Genomic DNA, 25401 nt, shown 5'->3' on the forward strand with positions numbered 1-25401 from the left:
CGCGCCCGGTGCGGCCGCTTGGAGTGGGTGACCTTCCCAGAGCAGCAAGGGCCGCTAAATTGTTTTACCGAAGAGATAAACGCTCTTAATTACCCGGAGCCCCACGCACCCCAGGGACCGGGGAGGGCGGAGAGAGGGGGGAGAAATAATGAATTAAAAAAAAAAAAAAAAGGATCGCTTGATCCGGAGTTCGCTGAAATCTGATTTGAAATTCAGTGTTAACTAATGAATCCCGAGGTGAAAAAGTGCTCATTGTTGAGCTCCCCTCTGACCCCAGCACCCCTGAGCGCATTGCCATCGGCCAGAAGCTTCTGTTTAGGAGAGCAGAGGAGGAAGATGGAGCGGTCCCAGTCCCGCCCCGGTTCCCGCAGGGCGCTGGGGGTCACCTGAAGCTGAGGCCGAGGTGCCCTGCATCCTCCTTCCTATTGTGCCCGGCACGGCAGGGCTGGGGCAGAGCTTTCCTTGGGTTTTCTCTGCCGTGCCCTCGTAAAACCGGGGCGTGAGATGCGACCTCAGATGGCACCTCCCGAGGGGAGCCGTTCGCCTCCGGCAGGGGCAGAGGAGGGGACACTCGGATCCGGGCTGTGCCGCTCCCCGCCGGGGGCCGCCCGAGGAGCCGACGGCTGCTGGATGATGCCGTGGCCAGCGGCGCCTTCAGGCTTTGGAAATATCACCTCCCCGCAGGTATAATTCAGCCTAAGTACAGAGATAACTATCGCCGAGGCCGGAAGGCTTGTAAAAACGTGAAGGTGTTCCGCGTGTTTCTCTATTTATTTCGGAGAAGGAAACGTTTCCGAGGGGGGCACGGAGTCCAGGATTCCTCTACGTGCCATCATCCCCTCTTCGGGGAGCACGGGGGTGTCTGCCATCCCACCGCTCCTTCCTAAAGGCAGCCTCTCCCCGAGTCTCCCGGCCGAGCGACTGTTGCTCGTCCGTCCTACAAGGGAAATGAAAAGGACTGTCTTCCTTTAGAGCGAGACGGGTCCGGTCACCCGGCCCGAGCTCAGAGAGATATTACATGTCACAACTCATCTAGGGCCCCCATAATCAGCGCTAACTTTCTGGTGAACAGATAACCAGAGATGGCAGATGGATGGAGATTGCACAAATGAGGCTCTAATTGACAATCAATTGTGATTAGGAGCAATAGAACATCTTTATAACACTCGATTTAAGCCGCCAAACAAACAAAAGCACCGGGTGGATCGGGGGCCCCGTCGGGAAGGGACCCGGCCGCGGTGCCTCCTGTGCCCGCTGCTGCCGCCCGCTGCCCCCCGGCTCCGGCTCGGTGTGGGCACAGCAGCCCGGAGGAAACAGCCGAGAGCAGCGTCGAGAGCGGAGACTGGGGGGGAGGAAAGGGTATTCCACGCTGCTCGGGCCGCTTCTCCTCCAAGCACCGAACGCAAACCTGGAAATCCGGGCTCGTTTATCCGCTCTGGGCTGTGCACGCGTGGCAATTGCCCCTGAGAGGACAGCCGAGAGAATAGGTTTAATCCCAACTAGGATCATTTCTGAGGCCCAAGCGAGAAACGCTGCTCACCCTCCACACCCTCATCCAAAGAAAAAGAAAAAAGAAAAAAAAAAAAAAAAAAGGTTCTCTCCAGAAAGGAAATAATAATAATAATAATAATAAAGTACAAACTGAGGGGAGGAAAACTTATCCGAAAGAAAAGATGCGATGAGAGGCACGGCCGGAGGAGGACAGAGGAGCTGCTGACAAACAAGCAGGCTGGCAGCTGCGTGTGTTGGGGTGAGCGTGTGTGTGTATGGACGCAGATTAAAACTTCTTTCTCGCCTCGTGTTCGCGTCGGCCCCGCCGCTAAGGTCAGGAAAAGGGGGAGAGGTAATTACCTACACATGATCACAGATTATACATACCATTTCAAGCCAGGAGGTGATTTATAATTTAAAGATAAAGCGTAATAAAGTCATAAAAGGGAAAGGACACTGTTGTGGTGTCTGATTAAAATCTCAGGGCTGGTGTATAATATATGAGCGGGGGCTGCTGTGGGCTCCCGCTCAGCGGGACTCCCCTGGGCCCAGCCCGCTGATGGACTAATCATGTCCAAGCCCTACCAAAATTACAAGCTGATTGTTTTACCCATTATTTCTCCCAACTTTTAATTTCTGCTTTCTAAAGGATCATTGCCCGCGGTAATTGCAAAGGACCTGTCCTTGTATGTGTCACCAGCCTCAAAGACAAAAAAAAATCTAATTTTCCTTTTATGCTTTCTCTATTTTCCTCTCTCTCACACACACACACCCTGTGTGTTTTTTTTTTTTTCTTTTTTTTTTCCCCTCCTGGCGGCTAATTCACCCCGAGTAGCGACTGCAGCGTCCAAAACAAGAATGAAATTGATACGATCGAAGCACATACGGCCACACGGAGGGGAAGGAAATTAGGTAGGAGAAGAAATTCGGGCTTTGCAATTCACACATCATTTGTATTCCTACTCCTTCATTTTTCATAATTAAAAGCACTTTAAATAAGAGAAGGGCTTTGCTCTCGGCTTTTTGTCGTGGTTTCTGTTTGTATGTTTGTTTCATTGCCTGTTTTCCCTCCAGTTCCCCCCCCAAAAAAAGTGGAAGTTGTCTCCGGTTACCACACGGGAGGCACCGCTCTTTTTCTCCCAGTTACTCCGAATTTATTGATCGCCCTGTTTTGCCGTGCGCCGTGTTAACGTATTAATTTTCTCCCAGAGGTTTCCTGGCACTTACACTTGATATTTAATTGTAATTAATTATCTAAAGGAAAGAGAAAAGCGTGTGCGAGGGGGTGTGCGTGTCCGCGGCCACGAACCCCGCTCCAACCACTGAACCCGCGTCCCTCATTTTCTCTTTTTGCTGTAATTTAATAAAAGCGGCAGGAAGGGAAACAGGTGCGGGGCTGCCACCTCCGAGCCCCCACACGCACATAATCCCCTTCTGATCATCTCACTCCGCTATTAGGGATGGAAGACCTTAAGTTCTCATTTTGCGAGTATAATATCTCCTTCATATTGATCCCGCAATTATTTAAAAGAAAGCGTCATCTCCTCCCACTTCTCCAAATAAGGCTATTTAGATGCTTTCCAGATGAGTGGAGGTGTGCTGAAACAGAGCTGACAGCCAAGTATATCACAGCCAACGCCATCCTTCATTCGCTCTCCCTCGCTGCCCCCCTCCCCCCGGCACACACTTTCACCGCGTCTCTCCTCCAGTGATGAAGATTACAGACTATTATGGGCAAGGGATTAATTTGTAGCCAATTACAATGCAGTGCTAAATATGAATGCATAAATAAGATACAGCCTTGCCTCTGTGTGTATGTGCGCTTAGAGGGGGGGGGGGGGGGAGGAGGGAGAGCACAGGCAGCCCGGTGAGGATGATGAGAAGGAAGAAGGAGCGGCAGAGCGGAGGCTCCGAGCCGAGCATCGCCCCGTGACTCCGTGTCTCCCCCGGAGGCTGCCGGCCGGCCCCAGCGCTGTGCCGGAGCTGCAGGCAGCGGCTGCCCTGCGCGCAAAGCCCGCGGAGCGGGGGCCGGGGAGGAGTTTGCAGCTCAACTTCGTCTGAGGAGGGGGGGGGGAGAAAAAAAAAAGGGAGGGGGGGGGGGAAGGGGGGGGGGGGGAAGAAGTTGCAACGGAGAGGGGCTCTGCGAAGAGTCATGAATGTGAGCAGAGACAAGGTCGGTGACATCTCCATCCCGGCAGCGGCAGCCGCGGCCGTGACAGCCCCCGCAACCGCGGCGGGCATCGGCGGGGAGTCGTGCGGCGTGCGCGGGGAAGGCATGGACAGCCATGGGGAGCAGAGGCTCTCGGCCGGCGGAGAGCTGCCGCTCTATTCCTGCCCCGGGAATAGGGACAGACAAGGGGACAGCCAGAACAACACTCCCGGACAAGAGGGGGCAGTGGCCGCGCTGCCCATAGTGCACAGAACCACCTCCTTCTCCGTGCTCGACATCCTGGACCCTAACAAATTCAACAGCAAAAGGAGGCAGTGCGCGGTCTTGTACAAATCGGTGGGGACCGAATTCACGCTGGGGGCGGAGGATAAGCCCGAGGACTCAGGGACGGAGCTGGCCGAGCCAAAGGCTCTCGCCGAAGATTTCGACACGTGCAAGAAGTCCGCAGAGCTGATCAGTAAGTAGGTGTGGGGGCTCCCCGGGACGGGGGCTGTGCCCGGACGCCCGGGAAGGGGCTCGCGTGCTTTTACAGACCGCCGTCGGGAAGCGGCGAGCTGGGGGCACTCGGTTCTCGAGGCTGTGCGAACGCTGCCTGCGGGGAGGTGGAACTACGTTTTAGGCCGGGGCACGGCGAAGCGGGGGCCGGGCGCAGCGCTCCGCTACGGGCAGTTTCTCGTGCGCGGCCCCGCTGCCTGCGTTCCCCCTCCATGAGCTCCGTGCGGGGCAGCCCGACGGCAGCACTCGGTCGCTTAACCCGGAGCGGCGGTGCGGTACCCCGGCGGGGCAGGGCGAGCTGCACGGGGCCGCTGCCGGCACCGGGGAAGAGGCCGCGTCGCCGGCCGGGCCGACCCTGAAGGGCTCCCGGTGCTGAGGAGGACCCAAAGGGTCGGAGCTGCCGGAGGGCCCTGCGGTGGCAGCCCGGCTCCCTCCTACCCGCCCGGGGCTCTCGAGGCATTTCTGACTTTTATGTATGTTCTCCCCAGCCTTGGAACCCGCTCTCCCCTTCCCCCCCTCGCGTTGCTCTGGGCGACAGATTCAATTTTCTCTCTCCCCTTGGCTTTTTTTAGGACAAATCAGACTAATTGTGACAAAATGCTGGTTATCTCTGGAAAAACAATTAAATTCCTTCGATTACATTTAAGGTAAAATGTGCTTAGCAGCGTAAAGAGGCTGGATAATGGGGGAAATCGCCCCAGAGTGGCATGTAGGACTGCCTGGATCGATATCCTATTATCGAATTGTGCATATCTCTTTCAAGCACCTTGCAAACTCTTTCCTAACATCTAAATTATAGGGTCAAAATTCGGATAATTACTCGATTAAAACCTATTACACTTATTAGGGCTCGCTATTGATCGGGAATTGCATTCGACCCAAGCTTTAGATTGCTTTTTCTCTTTCTGGGTCCAAATATCCCGAGTTTGTCACCTCTAAACCCCGCGGCTCCGGGGACAGCGGAGCGCTCCGTGCAGTGGCAGCTCCGGGAGCGGCGCGGGGAGCGGTTCGCGTCCCGAGAGCGGAGCGGGGCTGGGGAGAAACTTGTTGGGAAGGGGAAAATGATTTCCGAGCCTGGGCCGGGAGAGGGGACTCCGAGCTCTCCCATCCCACCACGGCGCGACTCTTTCCGTTAAATTAAGCAGAGAAAGCGCTCTGGAATCTCTTGCAGCCCCAGTCTTTTAGAGCGGGAGTGTTTCTAATTCCGAAAGCAAAAGCGGGAGCGGAGCGTTGATGGAATTCCAAAGAGATTTTTTTCTTGAAGTAGTCTGTACTCGAGGTAATTCTTCGTCTAAGCTCATCCGACTTTTGTCATAGCAAATAGATCTGCGCGATCCGAAAGACGGACGAGGTGAGCCTATCGCTAATCTCGCACTTTTATCTCCAGACAAGGAGAGAAATGCAATGCCATCACTCCTCTAACAGCAAACAGAGTGGGGATCCGCGGCCCTCACGCGTTAACGTTGTCACAAACAGAGCCGGGACTGCTTCAAATCGCCAAACTTAATTCCCCTCTTCCCTCCCCCCTTCCCTCCCGTAATTAATTAGCAGCCCCGGCACCGCTTGGATTTTAGGAGAGGTGTTCCGAAAAGCAGCCGTAGTGCCGACAGCGGAAAGGTGAGGGCTGCTGGCAAAAGAAGAGCGGCTGGCACGGGGCGCTCAGGGAACTGCGCGGTCCGAGGAAAAACTCCGCAGTCAGTTCACATTCAGCATCTTTCGAGCACAAAACCACAACTGCGGCGTCCGTCTCCGTCACGAAAAGCACTCTTTCTACATTTTTGCTGCTTAATGGAGATTGTAGTAGCTTAAGTAGAGCCGCGGACGGGATTTCCTAATTTACCGGAATAAATAAACTCCCGGACCGGGCAGTTCAACGGGTGTGGATACCGCCACGCACACAGATACACGCACTGCTTGTGTATTGCTGTTGTCAAAATGGCACACGACGGTGTGTAATAAGTTGTACAGGTCGTGGGACAGCCGTCCTCACGCACGGTGTCGGATGGGGGAAACCGATCCCAACCGCACGTCTGTGCGGCGGCGGTCGGGCGGGTTCGCTCTTCACTCTTTGGTTTGATCAGAAAGCTGGAAAGGACTCGGGATAAACCCGCGTTATTAAGGGATGTTTTCCGGGTAAAGAGGATTACACAAACTTCTCTGCCCCTTTTTCTCCCCGAGCCAGCAGAGCCGACGTCAGCCAAAATCAGCTCCTTCAACAGACATCATTTTAAAAACACCCTTAGGCTGTTGGTAAGGGTCCGGCGTTAGGGTATGGACAGAGCAGGGCATGCACTAACGGGTTCAGTTTTGGGGGCATTAAAACCGACTAAAACACGCACGGGGTGACAGATGAGCGATCCACTTTCTCTTGCACACCTGGAGTAAAACGAGCCTTCGGCTCGGGATCTCCCGGAGCTGCGGCCGCGTTGTAGGTCCGAGCGGTGGGGTGCCTGAAACCCGCGGATGAAGGGCCGCGGCTGTGGCCCTGAGCCCCCGGTGTCTCCGACAGCGCCGTGGCCCCACGGCACATTGCGGGCAGCGTTCTCCTGCCGGTAGCCGGAGCAGCCCGACGGGCGGAGGTGGCGGCTCTCCCAAAAACGCTCTTTCCTTCCAGGCTTCTCAATGACGGAACCATCAGCAGAAGTCCGATAGCCTTAAATATCGGATAATTGCGCCTGTTCTCCAATGAAGACCGTTAATTGGAGCGTCCTATAAACCCAAATAAATTAAATGACCGTTAACTAGTTTGTACATTACACAAAATGAGTTTAATTAAGTTTGTATCTGCTCTGCTAATCAGTACAAGTATTTACTCCACTTTAATACTTCCATCTCACGAACTGACAAGAGGTCAAACCAGGCAGAGAAAGGGTTAAAAATGCCGGAGCAAAAGCCAGCAGCTCTCCCATCGGTGCGGATACTTCCCTAACTAAAACTGCTAAAAGCGCTGACAGCCTCTCTGCCCTCCTCCCCAGGGCTGCTCGCTCGGCCCAGGCCGCCAGCCCACCGCCCCATCCCTCGCGCTGCCCGAACGAGGAGCGGTGCTGCGGGATCCTGCCCGGCGGCTGCAGCACCACGCCGTTGCAACCCCGAAGGGCCTTCCCGGCCGTGTTTTGAGGATGAGGCTGGAAGCGGCCGCCGCTCGGTGCCGGATTCTGCCCTGCCAAAAGCGTTCCCGGGCAGCACGGCACCTTGCCGGCCCCAGGGCGCAGCCCCGGCGCTGCCCATCAGTGGCAGCTCCGAGACCCATCCCCGCCGCTTCCGAGCAGCTCCGAGCCTTGCGCCCTACGAGCACGGGATACTCGCATCCCCACGTCGGGGTTCCCCCGTTCCCCCGTCCTAACGGCAGCAGCGGGGAGGCCGAAGGGCGTCGGGGCCGCGCGGGGTCGGGGCCGGGGCTGGCTGAGGTCTAACGGTGCTGGCTGAGGTCTAACGGCGGCTGTCTGTTTTGCGCAGAGGACGGCGAGCTCTACAAGGCCGAGGAGTGCGACCTGGACTACGGCAGCCGGCCGAGCCGCAGCCCCGACAGCGAGCTGCAGGACGACGAGGAGCTGTGCAGCGAGGAGAGCAGCAGCAGCGGCAGCACCGGCAGCGGCCCGGCGGCTCCCGGCGAGGCCGAGGCGGGCCCGCAGCACTCCGACGCTCCCGAGGCGGCCGTCGGTCCTCCGCCCCCCCCGCCGCCGCCGCCGCCGCCCCAGCAACCGCCGCCGTCGCAGCAACCCGGCGGAGGGCAGCAGCAGCCCAAGCCCAAGAGGAAGCGCACGGGCTCGGACTCCAAGTCGGGCAAACCCCGGCGGGCGCGGACAGCTTTCACGTACGAGCAGCTGGTGGCGCTGGAGAACAAGTTCAAGTCCACGCGGTACCTGTCGGTGTGCGAGCGCCTCAACCTGGCGCTCTCGCTCAGCCTCACCGAGACGCAGGTGAAGATCTGGTTCCAGAACCGCCGCACCAAGTGGAAGAAGCAGAACCCGGGCGCCGACACCAGCGCGCCCACCGGCGGCGGCGGGGCGGGCGGCGGGGCGGGCGGGGCGCTGGGCGGAGGGGCGCTGCCGGGCGGCCTCAGCCCGCTCAGCCACTCGCCGCCCATGGGCAACCCGCTCTCCATGCACGGGCCCGGCAGCTACGCGGGTCACCCGGCCGGGGGTTTGGTGTGCGCCGCCCAGCTGCCCTTCCTGCCCAGCCCGGCCGTCCTCTCGCCCTTCGTGCTGGGCTCGCAGACTTACGGCGCTCCGGCTTTCTACACCCCCCACCTATAAGCGCGCTCCGCCGCTTTCCCCCAGCCCTCAGCCCGCGCTGCCCTCGGTGCTGAGGGGACCGGCCCGGCCCGGCGGACCCCGTGCGGAACCTCGTGCGGAACCCCGTGCGGAGGGGCGCGGCGGCGGGCTGGGCTCTTACCTCAGCGCACGGAGCTTTGCGGACCGGACCGGCGCAGCGCCGCGCGCGACGACCGAAGCCCCCTCGCCTGTAGGGCTTTGGGTTTCTTTCGTTTTTACGTTCTGCATTTCTGTATATTTCTGGTCGTTACGGAAAAAAAAGAAAAAAGAAAAAAAAAGAAAAAAAAAGTTTTAACTTTATAATTAATGTATAAGGGATGGGAATGACGGCGGGAAGATGATACAGAGAGCACTTTGTTTGCTGAACACTTTAACTCAATCAATAAACGTGAAGGAACCCGTGGTGCCGGCTGCTGCTTCCGGGCGGGGCTGCAGGAAAACGCCCACAAAAGGCAAAAGGGACGATTCGGGGGTTTTGTTTCTCTTTGCGTTTACGCTGGGAACCGCGCCGCGTGTTTCCTATTCACAAACTTCGTTTTTTCTTCTAATGCAGAGGCCGTTGCCCTCCCGTCTTCCCGTGGCCGTCCGTCGCCAACTGCCGACCTCCGCTCTGCAATGTTAGGGCCACTTTCTCTCCCCCCCCCCCCCCCCCCCTCTTTTTTTTTGTTTTCCTCTCTGTCCTCTGACGGAGAGCCCGATATTTTATGTAAATAGAACAAATCGGTTCTTTCTCTCATATCCCGCTCCTTGAGCAAATAAAACGATCTTCCCATCGCGCCTCCGCTGATGATTTTGAAAATAGTGTCAATTCTATCACCCTTCTTTTATTTTTTCTTAATTGCAAAGCCGGACCGCTTCGTCCACCCCGAACGGGCTGCAGGGACCTCATTCCCCATGTGATCCCAAAGTCCGTACGGAAGGGAACTCCCTATTCCCACTGTTGTGTCTGGGTTTTGTTTGTTTTATTTTTCAGCTCAGAAACGTGACGGCTGCTCTCCTAAGGGAACTTTACGAATCCAGCTTTTCTCGGGTGATTTTAAGGAGCTCTTACAGAGCATCCCGGCAGCCGCGCTGCCTTCCGTCCCCCCTCGGTGCGGGCCGCTGCACTCCGAGGCGCGGAGCCGAGCGGCAGGGCGGGAACGCGGCGCCGCGGTGCGCCCGGCAGGGGGCGCTATAATGCGGGAGGGCCCGGCCTCGGCGCCGGGAAAGGTTCGGTGTCTCCGCTCTGTTCCAAGAGTTCATCTCTCGACCTTCAGAACCGTGCAAAACCCTTTGCGTTTGGTGATAAGTGTTGTGATAAAAGGTTTTTTTTCCGAAGTAAGTTTTCAGTGAGAACGCTACAAGGGTTCAAGGCCAGGCTGGATGTGGCTCTGGGCAGCCTGGTCTGGTGGCTGGTGACCCTGCACATAGCAGGGGGGTTGAAACTGGATGATCATTGCGATTCTCTGATAAGGGTTGCTTGGAGCACAGTTCTCTGCTGACAGGAGAAAAACAGACGAACTGGGAAGGGGTCGCTGGGGAAACTTTCTCACCTTGTCAAACCAACCTGTTGCTGACCAGGTCTGAGCAAACATGACTAATGCTTGTGTTTGTAGCTCAGATGGGGCGTGAGCCAGCTCCATTAAGAGAAATAGCAAACGCATGGGGAACTCCAAGCAGTTCTTCCAACTGAAAAGTATTCCAGAGCTAAAAGGGAGATGCTCGGAGCTCTGGAGCAGATGATTTTTGAGGTCTGGAGCAGATGATTTTTCTGCTCTGAGACAGTCACCCCCCTGCCAGCAAAACCTGTCTGTGTGAGTGTTATTACTCACAGCTGCTGGAGGAAGGAGTCAGCCTGAGATTCGCAGTCATTAAATCCATCTTAACGAGGCTTCTCGCATTTTAAGGCAATGCTGAAAACAGACTCTGAGGGGTATTTCTTAGCATTGGTTAGGAAGTTATTGACAATTCTTGCTTGAATGTCTCATCCAGTTGATGTTCTGCATATAGAAGTCAATACAAAAACCAAAGAGCCTTGGCTGTAGCAGAGCTTTCCCAGCACACAGACTGTGTACCATGCAGTCAGTCTCAAGTCACAACCCACACATAGAGGCCTTTTAGAGTATGAGCAGGAGCAGCACCGAAGATCCAGTTCTCAGATGGTGCTCCCTAGACCACTGTCCTGTAACCAGGCTGTGTGACTGCCAGGAAGAAGCTTGGTGGTATCAGCACAGGGCTTTGGTTCAGAAACATCCTTTCTGTGAATGTTCAGCAATTGATGCCAGCTGCTCCCACCTGTTTGAATGTCCTAACTTCACTGCCCATGTCCCTGCCCATGCATATTTTTAAATAAATTCCCAAAAAATTCAATGCTAAGACTAGATATTAGGAAGAAATTCTTTACTGTGAAAGTGGTGAGACACTGGAACAGGTTGCCCAGAGAGGCTGTGGATGCTTCCTCCCTGGAGGTGTTCAATCCAAGGCTGGATGGGGCTGTCAGCAACCTGGTCTTGTGGGAGGTGTCCCTTCTTATAGCAGGGGGGTGGAACTACATGATTTTAAATATCCCTTCCAACCCAAACTATTCTGTGAGTCTATGATTCTCTGTTAAATCCAAGGTTGCAAGCCTGTTTTGTGAGACGCGATTCAGACACTAATTGCATCTTATCACTGTTCACCATGTTTGTGACAGAATTAGAGAGAAAGAGGAGGAAACTGCATCTATTTTGCCTTGTTCTGAGTATTCCTGCTTATATAGAACTATAAATGTTAGGTGTTTATGTTCACAGAACAAATTGCATTTACTGGGAGTAACTGGGAGAGAACTCAAAATATTTTGAAATATTTTCTGTCATTGCTTACACACCATAGCTGATGCAATTACATAAGATTCATTGGAGACCAGTGCTCTGTATTTCCTCCCCACAAAAACAAACAAAAAAAAAAAAGTGTGTTATTCTGGTTTTAGATGAGTTCTTAACTTTTTTTTTTTTTTTTTTTCACATATATTGTAAACCCCCTGAGGCTGAACTTGCAGTCGCATTTCACATTTCTGCTCATACACTAAATAAGCAAAATGTTAAAAATTCTTCCATACATAACTTCATTTAAATAATTTCCTGAAAAATACACAGTGATGTCTGCAGCATGGGCAAACATCCATTAACTCATGTATTACCTATGTAAAATAGTTCTGCTCTAACACAGACATATTTAACTTAAATTCTCACTTAAGTTTTACGGTGTGTGGACAGTTCTTGAAATTGTGACTCAAAGGGCAAGCAAAAAAGCACGGCTATTCTAGAGACTTTCTTGAGAGTAGATAAAACATTTTAAACTATACTGGAAGATCTGCCAGACTCTGGGATTTTTACCAAGGCGCAGATCAGAGCAGACACTGAAGATGAAGGAAACAAGCAAGTAAACATCTGGGATCCTAACAAGTTTTTCTCACAAGGTGGGTTTACATAAACTATTTTCTTCTCTACCTGATGCACTTCTGTAAGCTTTTTGCTGATTTGTTTCCTTCTGACCATCCTGTTCTGCACCACACTACCTACACAGCTTGGGGGACAGAATGATGGCTGTCACAGTGAAAATAACCCTGGCAGGAAGAGCTCTTTCTCCATGTCTGACACTGTCTGACAGGGATGTGGATTCATCATACAGAAAAAGCCTCAAAGCAATGCTTGAGCTTATCAGAGCACTAGAAATCTAGAGCTGATAAGACTATAGTGCCCATTCAGGAGAAATCCTCTGGGTGCACTATATACCTATAGGAAAACACCAAGGACACAGACCAACTCATGTCCAGGACGCAGAAGTCTGGGCATGCAGGTTCAGGCAACGTGACAAACATCTGCCAACTCCAATATATGATTTACTAATTTAAACTTGGTGTATGACAGATCTTCAGCTAGTTAAAACCAACACCCCACCCTAAGTGTTAGACTTAATTTAAAAAATATCACTTCTGTATTTTCTTCTCTGCACTGTCACAAACCAGTGACATTTTACAGAAGTCAATAAGAGCTGACACTGCAACAAAGAACTGCAAGTTACAGAAAGATGTGTGAGATGACGATTGATGCAATAAAGATTCACCCCTTTTATAAACTACTGCTTTTCCAGTACAGAACAAGAAATCTAATCTTACGACATGTATTTCAATGAATGCCCAATTCCTGTTTAAGTTTGTTTTACAATCACAGACTCTTTACAAGGGTGGATAGTGATAGGACAAGAGGGAATGGTTTTAAACTGAGACAGGGGAGGTTTAGGTTAGATATTAGAAGGAAGTTTTTCACACAGAGGGTGGTGAGGCACTGGAACAGGTTGCCCAAGGAGGCTGTGGATGCCCCATCCCTGCAGGCATTGAAGGCCAGGCTGGATGTGGCTCTGGGCAGCCTGGTCTGGTGGTTGGTGACCCTGCACATAGCAGGGGGTTGGAACTACATGATCATTGTGGTCCTTTTCAGCCCAGGACATTCTGTGATTCTATAACACACAGTGGAAGAGCCTGCCCTGCACAGCTGAGCTCAGAGAGACTCTTCCCCATCCTTCCACCTTACCACAGGTAGGATGACAAGCTTTATTTCTTCTGAGTTGATACCTGGAGACTGCATAGGGTAAGAAAAGCACAGGAATGGAGCATTTTGGTGGGCTGCTGGTATGGCTTTGCAACTGGTTGTGTTGATGTACAGTTGGTAATAGCAAACTGCCCTAGCTAAGACCTATTGAAGATTTGGTAATGGTTTAAGAATGCTGTTTGGAACTTAAAGAACCAGCAATGCACCTTGTAGTTAAGTGTTCAGAAGAAATACTGTTGTTTGCTTTGAGCATTCCTGATCACACTTTCACTTACCCCTTCTTCAGGATTCAGGAAAATAAAGGCTCATGCCCACTTGGAAGCAACACTGAATTTCAGGGTTCAGAACTGCGTGTGGCAAACTCTCCTCCTGGTGCCTGGTTAGCATTCAAGTGACAAAAATGCTATTACAGAAAATCAAAGATATCCAAAAGCAATTTCCAAACAAGCAGAATTGTGTATTATGTTTCGATATATCTTTTATAGTGTGCGTGAATAAGAGTGGATCCATAATGGCATTATAAATATAGCAAATTAATGGTGGATGCAATGCCAACACCTTGTCATTATGCAAATTGCAGCGTCGGCAGAAATGGTTATCCAACAATCCCTTGCAAAGAAACCAGATGCCTAATGCTGTTTCATTACATCTAAACTAATTAGTACCATATTTAACAATCTTTTCCCTTACCCCCTTGACAAAAGTGACTCCTGATGTTAATGTAAAAGTGTAATGAGCACTTCGTAGCTGGGGTTTTGCTCAGGGCAGTAACAGGCAGATAAGCAAAGGCACGTCTACTGCTCTTGGAAAGAACGAGGCTGAGCTTAAATTAAAAAAAGTAACTTTCACATATTAATGCTGGTATTATAGGTCTGCTAGCTCAGGGAGGAATTTGTGCTGCAGCAACATAGGACCAGGCACTGAAGTACCATCATCAGCAACAGCTGAGCTTGTAGGAAAGGTTCAACAGGAGTATAATTTCATTCTCCACTTGATCTGTTTTGAAGGAGAGGAAGAGGAGAGAAAGCATCAAGTCAGAAACCTGAGTAACTACTAACTTTATCTCCTCCTTTTCCTTCAGAAACAGCACCTAGAACAGCAGAACAGCAATAATCTTGTCCCACAAGTCACAATTTGCCCATGTTTTAGACAGGCCCATCCACATGTTTTTTCTAGAGGATGTGTTTGGGGATCTCTAGCATCAGTTTCAGCTGATGGAGTCACCAGTGTTGCTGGATGGAGAGGGTCCAGGCTGTTCCTGATCTAGACTGCTGCTCAAAGCACTTTGCTTATGGTGCTTTCCACATTCTTCCTTAAGTCCTCCAACATCTATAGAGGATTTTGTAATAGAAAGGACCATAGCCACATTCATTTAAGGATGCTCCAAGTGCTCTGAACGTAACAACAGGCTCTATTTTCTCCATTTAGTCATCTTTCTCTGTAGTTCTCATCAGCATCCTCATCCCACACCTTGCCAGGTGCTGATTTGCAACACTGATATGGCACAGCTGCACGACCTTGGGTGTGACTGCCATGAAATCAGCTGAACTGGAAGAGATGTAAGAAAGAACAGTTTGCCTAGAGAGGCGGTGGAAGCATCATTCTTGGGGATATTTAAGGTTAGGCTGGCCTAGGCTCTGATAGAAGGAAGTTTTTCACACAGGGGGTGGTGATGCACTGGAACAGGTTGCCCAAGGAGGTTGTGGATGCCCCATCCCTGGAGGCATTGAAGGCCAGGCTGGATGTGGCTCTGGGCAGCCTGGTCTGGTGGTTGGCGACCCTGCACATAGCAGGAGGGTTGAAACTCAATGATCATTGTGGTCCTTTTCATCCCAGGCCATTCTATGATTCTATGATTAACCTGATCTTGCTGTAGTGTCCCCATTCACTGTGGGACAGTTGGACTCGATGACCTTTAAAGGTCCCTTTCAACTCAGAAGATTCTATGAAGTCCCCACCCTTCAGTTGTTTGTGGAGGAGGTATGCTTTGGTAAAGTCCCTTTGCTGAGCTGAGCTGAGCTGAGCTGTGCTTGGCTTTGTTCCTTACTTGCTGCTTGCCTTGCTGACTCCAGACCTGCCTTTTATCATGGTGAACTGTCAGGTAAGTGCTAGCTGTAGACTGGTTCTGGTTACTGTCAGGAAGGCCCCTGCTCATTCCTGCCTTGTTGCTTTCTGCTTTTGGTTTACCTCTCCCTGATGCCTAGAATCTACACTATCTAATTCTTCTCAACTTCTAGTTGACTGCATATTGCTGTGCACTGTTAGCTCTGAGGTGTTACCCTTTGGGCAGCACATGGTGCAGAACACCCCTTCAGGTTTCCGTAACACACAAAGTTGTTTTCTTCCAGCAAGAAACTGTAAATTACTTTCTTCAAATGTCTTAAAACTGACATGGAGAGATTGCTTTCCAGTAGTTGTCAGAGTAATACCTTTCTCACAAGGCCCTTAGGGCTGATCTTCTAGCCAATGACAACTGTCACTGTGAGCAAGCTCTTGCTTGAATCTACGATGCTCAGCAGTGTTTTTCATGGCAGGTGTGTAGGGGATGGGGATGAGGATCCAGTCCCAATATAGGGCTTGTAGTTAAGTCTAGAAGGCTCTATTTTTATTTTTTTTTTTCCTTTTGGCTGGTCTCCTGTGCAAGGCATATTTAGCTCCACTGTGGTTGAGTTTCAGCTCCCATAGGAGAATGAGTGATGGGAACTGTCTCCTGGATGTGTGCTTCAGCACTGTAGCTTTCAAGTGTATGATTCCCACTGCCTCTTTAAAAACAAATATCAAGGTATGCATTTGGTTGCTGTGAAAATGCACATCAGATCAAACCTTCCTGAATGCTTACATGTTTTCTCTTTTTTTCTTTTCCCTTGGCCTAGATGTGAAGTCCAGTGACACCCACAGCAGTACAGACCTTTAGAGTCCAACCTTAAGCAGTTTTTGGGCTGTGTTTCTAGGCTTAGGCCCCTAGACATCTTCTGGGACAATTTGCAGATGGTTCCTTTCTATGTTATTGGCATTCAGATTATCCTGTAATGGCATGGTATTTTCCAGCATGGTGGCATCATTTCAAAAGGCATGGCTTTAATGACTCATTTTCATCTAAGTAGTGCCAAAACATCCAGATGTTCTTACCTTCTCTGATATATACTGTATGAAGATGTTTCTATCATCTCCATGATTACAACCATTAATTAATAGCACCGGAAGAGCCATGAACAGCCAGATATTTTCATGGGTATGAAACACCACCAGATGGCTATCTCTGCTGTTGAACTACTCCAATGCATGCTGAATTAGGCTTTTGTTTGCCGGGTTCCTGAGATTCAGCATTTCTTGTTTCTGGCTAGCAGCTCTTTATAACAAGGAACAACCCTATTGGCCACTTTCACAGTTCTTTAATTGCAACATTTTTTTTTTTTTTAAATTTTCTTTTGTTTTCCTTAATGTCATCTTGAACGTACAGATGCCACCAACCTACAGATTGTTTTACACAGCATGATATACTGCCCATGCAGAACCGAATCCTGCGTTTTTCTTATTTAAGTAAATACATTTTTAAGAGCATTTAAGGGTTACACTTTTCTAATAGAATTTTTCAGCCAAGCTTAAAGTAAGTTTTGATAATAAAACTGCAAGTTATCATGTAAGAGATGAGCACGGCCCCATCATTCTGTATCAGTAACTTCAGAGAGATGTGCTCTTATTTTGCTCACAAACTTCATACCAAATCTGTGTTTGTCACTGTGCTTTCTATTAGAGGGTCAGAACCTTCATTCCCACCTTTGTCAGCATCAAATGTATCCATGCTACAGTTTCTTCCTTTCGAGTTTTTACCTGCCAATGCAATCATGCTCTACTAATAAGCACGGAGAAGTTCTTGCTTTCTGGTGATATCACTGGTGATAGATTTTTCTCCATCAGAGCTACAGATGGACCCAGAAAAAGGAGAAAGCTCTTAAATTTCGCTGAATTATGTCTGACCAGTTCTAATGAGACTGTTTACAAAGGCAAAATATTTCAAAATCTTGTTGTATGTATACTCCTAAAAGTGGAACTTGGCAAAGCCTTTGAGTAATGAGGCAATAATTAACATGGGAGGAGAAGCACGTGTTTCTTCAAACGCTATGGATGAAGGGAAGATCCTTGATGGTAAAAAGGTCAGGCTAACATAAAGGTGGAGTTATGGAGGCAGTGCACTCGATGCGCGCTTCTGAGTAGCCAGCTGTCTCTCCTGCTTCAAGACTAAAACATGAAGAGACACTTGAGACCCAAGTGGGTATATAAATCCTTGTCCCTAACTGAAGAGCAAAGCCCTTGCATCAAAACAAGAATAAAGAAGTTTCAGCTGATAATTCTAGAACTTGTATGACTCTTAAGAAGCATTGTAAATGAGTATAACTTGCTTGGCATATTATTTTCTCACAGCTTTAAACCATTCCTTTTTCTAATCTTGGTCATGAGGGCTTTCTGTTTTACTGAAAACTGAAAGTGGAAACTCTACGAGCTGAAGTATGCCCACTGTTTGCCAGAAGCCTGCTTGTGCTGATACTTCATGTCAAAAGGCTGCGTGTCACTATTTGTCCCCTTTCTTACAGAGATCAGTAGAAACACACCTATACAAACGAAGACCTTCAGTCTGTGCAGACTCAAAAGTCTCAAACAATGGAATAGTAACTACTATGGCTCTCATAAATGTTAATATCTCCAAGATCAAGGACTTTCAAATGGACTATTTTGTAATATCAGTATCCACTGAGCTACACTGCATTCAAGTACGTGAGCTCTGTTGTTGCTTTTTGTTTTTTTGTCTTTGCCAATAAATAAAACCAGTTTATCAGCTGATTCAGCTGATGAGTATGGTCTGTCCTAGTCTATGCTTTCAGCTGCAGCCTTCACTGTTAGCTAGATGGCTAGTAGACACAGCTTTGGTTTCCAGTGCAGTAAATAACTAAGAAATTCCTGCTTTAACAGCTGCTGGCTATTTATTATTTGTCATAGTGTAGAAGTATTCTTCTAAATATGTATTGGAGAGAAAAAAGTCTTCCAAACTGCAAACATCTGGAAGATTAAATTATCATTGCTTGCTTTCTTAACAGTACTTGTGCAAGTCAACAGATACGTGGCAGAGCTGTAAATTAGCTCTTGTCTGAGGTGGTCAAAACCTACACAGAGGATTTCATTTTAAATTCTTAGGGAGTCTCTTGCTGTATAAGGAAGTATCACAAGTGGGTGAGTAACTAAGCTGGTGCTGTAGAGAATCCATTCTAACTTGTGTTCTGTGTTTTACTGAAGACTTCTACTTTCGTTTTGAAATTCAGTTCAAACACTATCTTCCTTGATACTCCCAACTTCCTTCACTGATAAAGCTGTCTGAAACCCCACAAGAGCACAACCAGTCAGTGTTTATTTCATTTCATTCTACTTCTGACATGATGATGATAGCCAGCAAAGCACTTATGAGAGATTGAGCTAAACACTCTGTCAATAACAAGCCACACAGATACCAAGCATCTGGATCCAAATGTGTTAAAAGAATTCAGGTGTTTGTGTGTATTTAGGTCCCTACATGCACTCCTAGGATTGAAACTAATGTAACTTCAACTGTTGTTTTTTTTTTTTTAACTGATTGAAGCCAGGCAGGTCACTTACTCAGTAAGCCACCTGAGTAATTTTCTTAAAAAACCTCTTTGTAAGCTTTTTTGGCATTTCTCAAACTCCAGCACATTTTAAGTATCTCCACAACTTCTCATAACATGCTTTCCAAACTCATTTCTGAAAGACAGCGGGAAATAAGAAGGAGATCAAGACCAACTTAATTTCAGCTTCTACACTGGTGCCACAGCTACTGAGTTTGAATTGGCTCGTAAACCTGCTGAAATCAAATTCTTGTCTTCTGATCATGAATGGGTTTGGCTTTTTTCAGTTCATGTTCAAGAAGCCTTCAGAGGTGCTGGAGCTCGTGGGCTGTTTGATGTAGTAGTCTTTCTAGAATATAAGGCTGAGAAAATAGCCTGTGTTCCCACCTTGAGTGAAAATCAAACTGTTTCTAAGGCATCTTTCTGAAGGTATGAAAGCCAAGGCAAATCACAACTGTGCTGGCAAACAATGTGTAAATGATACTGGTCCCTTAGGAAGGCAAAAAGGCCCTGAACGTCTTATTCAGACTATGTACAAGTCACAAAATAAGTTCTATTTTAGGTAAATTTCCAATACTTATCATTAAGTCCATTATGTACTACCACATCTTTGCCAAAATTCATGTTAATTGTAAAATAAATAAGAAGTTAAAAACACTTTGAAAAGTAATCCCAGTAAAAATGCACACAGCACAGTATTTCAAACACAGAGGCCTGTGCTAAAGGCTTTGTACAGTTGCACTCTTGTTCATCTTCCTTGCATTTTGTTACAACTTAATTCAGTGCGTAGTTAAACTGGTTGGCAAACTTCTCATGCTTTCTTTGGTCCATCTGATTCATTGCTTTCACCACTCGTTTGACAGCACCTCTGCAAGAGAAACAAAGAACATATAAAGGCTCTTGTATTGATTCTATGGAATCTCAGATTATTTATAAATGTTGAGGGAAAAATAAACTAAGATAAATTGCTATTGGGCCTGTGAACGCTGCACTGGAGTTGAACACAGTCCTGTTAACCAAATTAGCTGTAGCAATACAAATAGTTTAATTCAGCAATGATTTTATTAACAGGAATAAACCAATCTAAAGCTTTTCAGGTTAATAGCTGTCTATTCTATCTTCTTAGTGCTATTTTCTGATAGTCACATGTAAACTCGAATTGCAAAAGCATCCATCCTTTCTACAGGGAAAAAAAACCTAAAAATACCTAACAGGATGAAAAGGCTAAACTAACACTTAGAAACACCTACCAAATATAACCTGCAAAATCTAGAATGTTTTCATAAGGGAAAGTTTAACTATAACTTATTTAGCATCTTCCTTCTAAAGTTCCTAAAAATCAGTTTCATCAGCATGAAGAGTTAGAACCTCTTATACCATCAGCCTCCTTATTGCTGAGCAACAACTGTTTCATCTGTGAGCACAACACGATTTAAGGAAAACAGAGAGAGAATGTCATATGCAGAGAGAAATTAACATTGCAGAGCTTTAGTTGGGAAGGCAGCAGTAGCAATCAAGAGAATGCTCTGTGTGTGTATCTCTACAAAAACCTTTGAAAGGTACAGTGCACAGCTAAGTAGGAGATGCCCAAGGTATTTTATTCTTCAATGGACTCCAGACTGCCAGTTTTTATTAGTTACTTTGGGTGCTTCTAGCAGAAATGCTCAAATATCAGCTGAGGTTGATATTTGCAGGTATGTCATCACACTGCCACTGTTTCTGGAAAAGGAAGTCATCTCCCACTGCTTCTCTGTAAAGATCTCAGTGTTCTGCTGCTTAGAAAGGTATTTCAGCTAAGGGCTTCATCTGAGAGACTGCGTCCAGTTTAAGGATCTGGCACTGATTGATGTCTCCACTCATTTCTACTCTAGAAATACAGTCTGCCTGTTCTTTCACCCAAAGTGGATGGTTTCAAGTCTGTTAGCCTCCACACTATCACAGTCTGCCTTTTTCTGCCACTTTTGCAGATGCTGCAGGGTGTCTGGTAGAATGAGAAAAAGGCATCCACATGAGACACTTCTCAGGATCAGGCCTACACACTACTACAGCTCTGCTCCCCTGGTTACCTCTGAGGCAAGCTGACTTTTGTTATAGCTAACTGTTCCCTTTAATGGCTTAACTTTAAAAGCTATTTTGAAACATCTGAAAACAGAGGATACCTCTCAATAGTACTTCTAAATAGCAGGATTAAAGATTTTCTCAGCAGCAACTGTAATCAAAGCTAGCATTCTGAAAAAAGAAACCCTTGAAAGTGGATTTCTTTTAACAAAAGTCTGCCAATAAAGTCAACAGAGTAGAGAAAATGTGGTCATGGTTTTGCTCTTCAAATATTGCCTAATTGGTAGGAGAAAAGTGAGCCTTTAGCAGTGGCGAGTGGCCTTGCCACTTTCATGTCATGTAGTTTTTACATTAGCACCCCTGGATTGTGTGATACTGTAAATGAAATGAGATCCCACTTTGATGATCTCTGTGCAATTTCACTTAACTTTATTGGCAGACGAGAGCCTTGGTTTATCACCTATACATTTCAAGTAATTTGGGGTTGTTATAAGGAGTCAAGGTTATCATCTTGTTTAGTGCTGCAAAGTATGAAACCTATTAAAACATGACAGGTTTGATTCCCTGTACCTGGCACTACCACACACTTATAATCATTAGCACAGAGCAGAGTAAACCAAAAATAGCTTTTGAAATTTATTTTGTTAAAGCTGATATGAATTTCATATTATTACAACAGCATGGTTTTCAACTTTAAGATCAAATAACATGAAAATGTCACAGAAAGGATCACTTTGTAAGTGAAATCAACATGGATTTAGCCTTGCTATATCTACTGCATCATAAAAGGGAAAATTGAATTCAAACAAATATTGTCTTGGATGCTGTTCAAGTCATATAACACATTTAGGGAATAACCACTAATGATTTCATATTTTTGCTTTTTTGACTTGACAACCTTCCACTATTCACTTTGCTTTGACTACTTCACTTTTAACAACTCTAAGTAATTGCAGCTGCTTCCCATCTGATGAAGACCAGAGCATCCTCAGACAAGTTTTTGCTGCAGCCAGACCTAACCAAGACTACATATAAGAAACAGCACAGGAGAGCAGGCATATGGTGCTACTAAATATTCTAAAACCTATTCAGCTTTTAGGGGGGTTGTGGATTCCCACTTGCATCTGAGCCAGCCTGCGTCAAGTTTTTTTCTCATGAGTGTCTATGTAAGTCATGGACACATCTTTGCCTAAAATATTTAAATGCCATAAAGCATGGGGATAGCATGGGGGTATTTTCCAGAAGTAAATTGTTTCAGAATGATAAAAATTAGTTCCATCAGTAGAGTCATAAAATTAAGCAAACACATTTCTACAAGGCCCACGTTTCCTGCAGTTAATGAAGTTATCTGAATTAATTAGTTGTCCCTAAACAACAGTAGCTTGAAGCATTTCAGCAGTGCAGGTTCATGTTTTCACTACTGTAGGTCTGGGGGTACAGAGTTAAGTGACAGTGTCTTGAATTTCCACATTGAGACTTGCTAGAATTTAAGCATCACATTCACAAACCTGTTACGAGAGAGGAAGACACCCTGCAAACCACTTTGGTGCCATGCTTGCAGCCCTGTACTTCTCAACTACTTTTCTGTAATATTCTTCCTTCAGTGGAATCATGCTACTTACAAACTATGTGGAGTTTCAAAACTCCATTTACCTTGAGCCAGCAAGTTGCGTGAATGTCAAGGGCAAAGTGTTAGAATATTCAATCTATCCCTTGAACGGTTATCTCAGAGAAGCCGAGCTTTCTTGCAAATAAGTAGCTATCGGTTGCATTTTTGAAAAGTAAAGGTAAGGGTGCATAAATAATCTTGTGTGCATTAGTGCCTAGCCTTCAATATGTGGAAGTTATGATTATTTTAGGTTCTTAACATTTCTGAGTATTTGCTGTTTTTCAATCCAAGTAGTTTGCACTGTCTGCACTCGTGCTGGGAAGAAAGGGAGAAGTACTGACAGTGCTACGATGTGAGCAACACTGTGTCCACAAGGATCTAAATATTTTTCTTGACTGTGTTCTCAGTAAGGAGAAGGAAATGCACTGGCAGTATCCCTCTGAATAATACAGACAAAGAATTGCTGTGTATACACTATACTGGAAAGCACTGCACAGACCGAGCTACAAATTTAATACACCCAAGAGCAAAAGGCACACAGGAGCAAAGAAGTCCAGGAAATTTTGTGGAGGTCTCTGAAAAGCTTGAGGGCAATCACATGGGAAAAGCCAAGATTTTTGACACACATTTTTATTACAGTTCTGCTTAAGACAACCCATTTCAGGCTTTCAAGAGGAAAAAAAAAACCACCATGTTCTCACTTCATCTACGCTACTACAGTGTGTCTGGTTTGTAAACTGTGTCACTCTTTCCACATCCAATGCTTTATGTATGCATACAGTAGCATCCATCCATTAATAAATGTTCATCCAAAGAAGACACTACAGCAATTACAAGCAAAATAGATGAAGATGATAAAAGTGATAGGGAAATTTTATAAATTAGCTGCAAATCATATTCTAAGAAATAACCTCTGTCATCTAGCCTTTACCCTCTAGCAGCACAAAAGGCATTTGTGCCCTGCCACTGGCAAAGGAAGCTGTTTATTGTGTAGAAACAAAAATACCACTAAAATAAAGGGAAACAATAATTTAGGAAGCTTTAGAAAACATAACTATCTTACTTATTGAAGACTATCTTCTCAAGCCGGGAACGAGCAGTGTTAGCCTGCTGCTTCAGGTCTGTCAGATTTGGGTATTTCTTCTTCCCTTTCTTTTTTCCTCCTTTCCCATTATTTTTAGAGGAACCAAGATCCACTCCCGTGGCTGCTTCGACTTCTCTCATGAATTCTGGATCCCGCCACTCTGTTTATAAGAAAAAACAGGCACTTTGGAATTTCAAGCCTAAGCAGAATTTGCAGCCTTACCTAAGGTAAAGGTTCTTGTTGCCCCTAGGCAAGGGCAGAGTCAGTGTGCTTTAAGTTGTGTACATGAAGGGAGAGGAGGATAAGGCACTTAGTCAAAACCACGGACCTTGATAAAAAAGCCCTGCCAGTCTGGGATCAGTATCTATTATTACCTGCTGAAGATAAAACTGTTCTGTATGAAGACTTAAGCTTTTACAGCAACACAATTTCAAGGAAAATATTCCATGCAGGAGAGCTGACATAAACACAGCAATCATTATTTAGGAACTGAACAAAGTGCCAACAATGTAGCTGAGGAATTTATCTTCAGGAATAAATTCTGAAAAAATGCTTAAAAATGAAAAATATGGAGTTTGTCAACTTTAGAGCAGAACAGTAAGTAACTAACTATATAAAATTGGCAGCAATATTCTAACATTTCTGTGTTTGATTTTATTTGCTTCAAAATGTAACTGGCATCTGACATGTAAAAAGTATTCTTGAATAAGACATGACCCTGTTGCCATAAGCCCAATTTTGCATCTGAAAAGATCACTCTGAGTACACCGTGCTTCATCAGATTCATTATTTAAATCAGATTTCTTGACAATAGTCTCAGTGAACGTCTTTCTTCAAAAACTTGTTTTACAGTTCTATAAAATCCTTAATGCTTCAGAATCCAACCCCATTAAGTGAATTCTGATCATAGTAGTCACCATGGGAATAAGCAGAAATGAATTAGACTGTAAATCTGAGGAGGCTGTTATCTTTCATCATTAGCACAGTGTCTCGCACACCAGAACAAGAATGAAAGATAAAAGCAGCAGTAAGTAAACATGTGGCCACAGTCAGTTTTTCTACCTGGAGATACCTATGTAAACTCAAGAAAATTGCACCACTTTATAAACATGTTGAGCATGTAGTTTGAGAGTAATGTTATCCACACAGCATGAAAGTCAAAACTCCTTATTTTAGTAACCAGTCGTTTGTCACATAGATTCACATAAGTCAGCAGAAACTGTAACACCAAACTTCTACTCTCATTTAACATCTTTGGGAAGATGTCCAGTTCTAAATGACAACACGATTTCACTTATGTACAAAGCATGACAAATACTGGTAACAGTTCGAAAAGGCCAGAATGCAGAATGCTTAGGAATCACAGAGCTATTTGCCCAGGTTATTTGCCAGTGTTAGATTGGTTAGATCAAACCTATTGGTATGGTATGCAAAAGCAAAGAGGTTGAATCCAACAACAACAAAAAAAAAAGCATGAGGAAAACAGAGCTATGTAGGAACTGAGCAGGAGAATCACAGAGGGAGAAAATAGAACCTGTATAGTTGATAGATCCTAAGACTTGAAGAGATGGGTTTCTTCAGTGGCTTTTTTTTTTTTTTTTTTTTTTGAACTGAATGAATACAGAACAGTACAATTCAGATACAGGAACGATTAATCCAAGATTAAGGAAAACTGTCTAAACAGTTTATCTCCCAGTAATAAGAAGGCGTCACAGTTTAGGAACCCAGTGAATGGAGCAATTGTTTAAACACAACGAAAAAATGCCGGCATCCAGTAGAGATGAAATGAGCGTTTGAGTAAAATGAAGGAGCAATTTAAAAGCCTTTGAGAAAAATCAATAGAATGCCAGGGAAGAGCAGCCTTTTTGAGCATTGATGGGCCCCTAAAGCTCTTCATACATTGTTACTGAGTTTAGCAGCAGGGAAAAGAAAATTACACAGTTTGCAGGGGTAGGCGGGAATCAATACTGTAGTTAGTAAAGAGATGCTATTTCACATCTGACTGGCCAGCGGCCTGCC

At 46.7% G+C, this 25401-nt stretch overlaps 3 protein-coding genes across 4 annotated transcripts in view; 2 read left to right on the forward strand and 1 right to left on the reverse strand.

Annotated features, from left to right (window-relative positions):
• The first annotated feature begins 3643 nt into the window (after positions 1-3643).
• On the forward strand, positions 3644-4126 carry NKX1-1 (NK1 homeobox 1). The gene has a single exon (XM_090140115.1). The coding sequence runs from the start codon at positions 3644-3646 to the stop codon at positions 4124-4126; it is 483 nt and encodes a 160-aa protein (XP_089996241.1).
• Positions 4127-7275: 3149 nt separating this feature from the next.
• LOC116225964 (NK1 transcription factor-related protein 1) lies at positions 7276-8562 on the forward strand. Its single transcript, XM_031588685.2, has 2 exons — positions 7276-7525; positions 7613-8562. The coding sequence occupies exons 1-2, from the start codon at positions 7276-7278 to the stop codon at positions 8410-8412; spliced, it is 1050 nt and encodes a 349-aa protein (XP_031444545.2). The 3' UTR covers positions 8413-8562.
• Positions 8563-18379: 9817 nt separating this feature from the next.
• UVSSA (UV stimulated scaffold protein A) overlaps positions 18380-25401 on the reverse strand; it is a 49211-nt gene continuing 42189 nt past the window's right edge. Inside the window, exons 12-13 of one of the 2 annotated variants that reach the window (XM_031588259.2) lie at positions 23362-23542; positions 18380-19499 (exon numbers count right to left, since the gene is read on the reverse strand). In XM_031588259.2, coding sequence (XP_031444119.2) covers positions 19406-19499; positions 23362-23542 — 275 coding nt within the window. In that variant the 3' untranslated portion in view covers positions 18380-19405. The remainder of the gene's footprint in view (positions 19500-23361; positions 23543-25401) is intronic. The other variant, XM_090139784.1, reaches the window with a different exon arrangement.

This window comes from Phasianus colchicus, chromosome 4, assembly GCF_987193195.1.
Source record: "Phasianus colchicus chromosome 4, bPhaCol1.hap1.1, whole genome shotgun sequence".
Lineage (NCBI taxonomy): Eukaryota > Metazoa > Chordata > Aves > Galliformes > Phasianidae > Phasianus > Phasianus colchicus.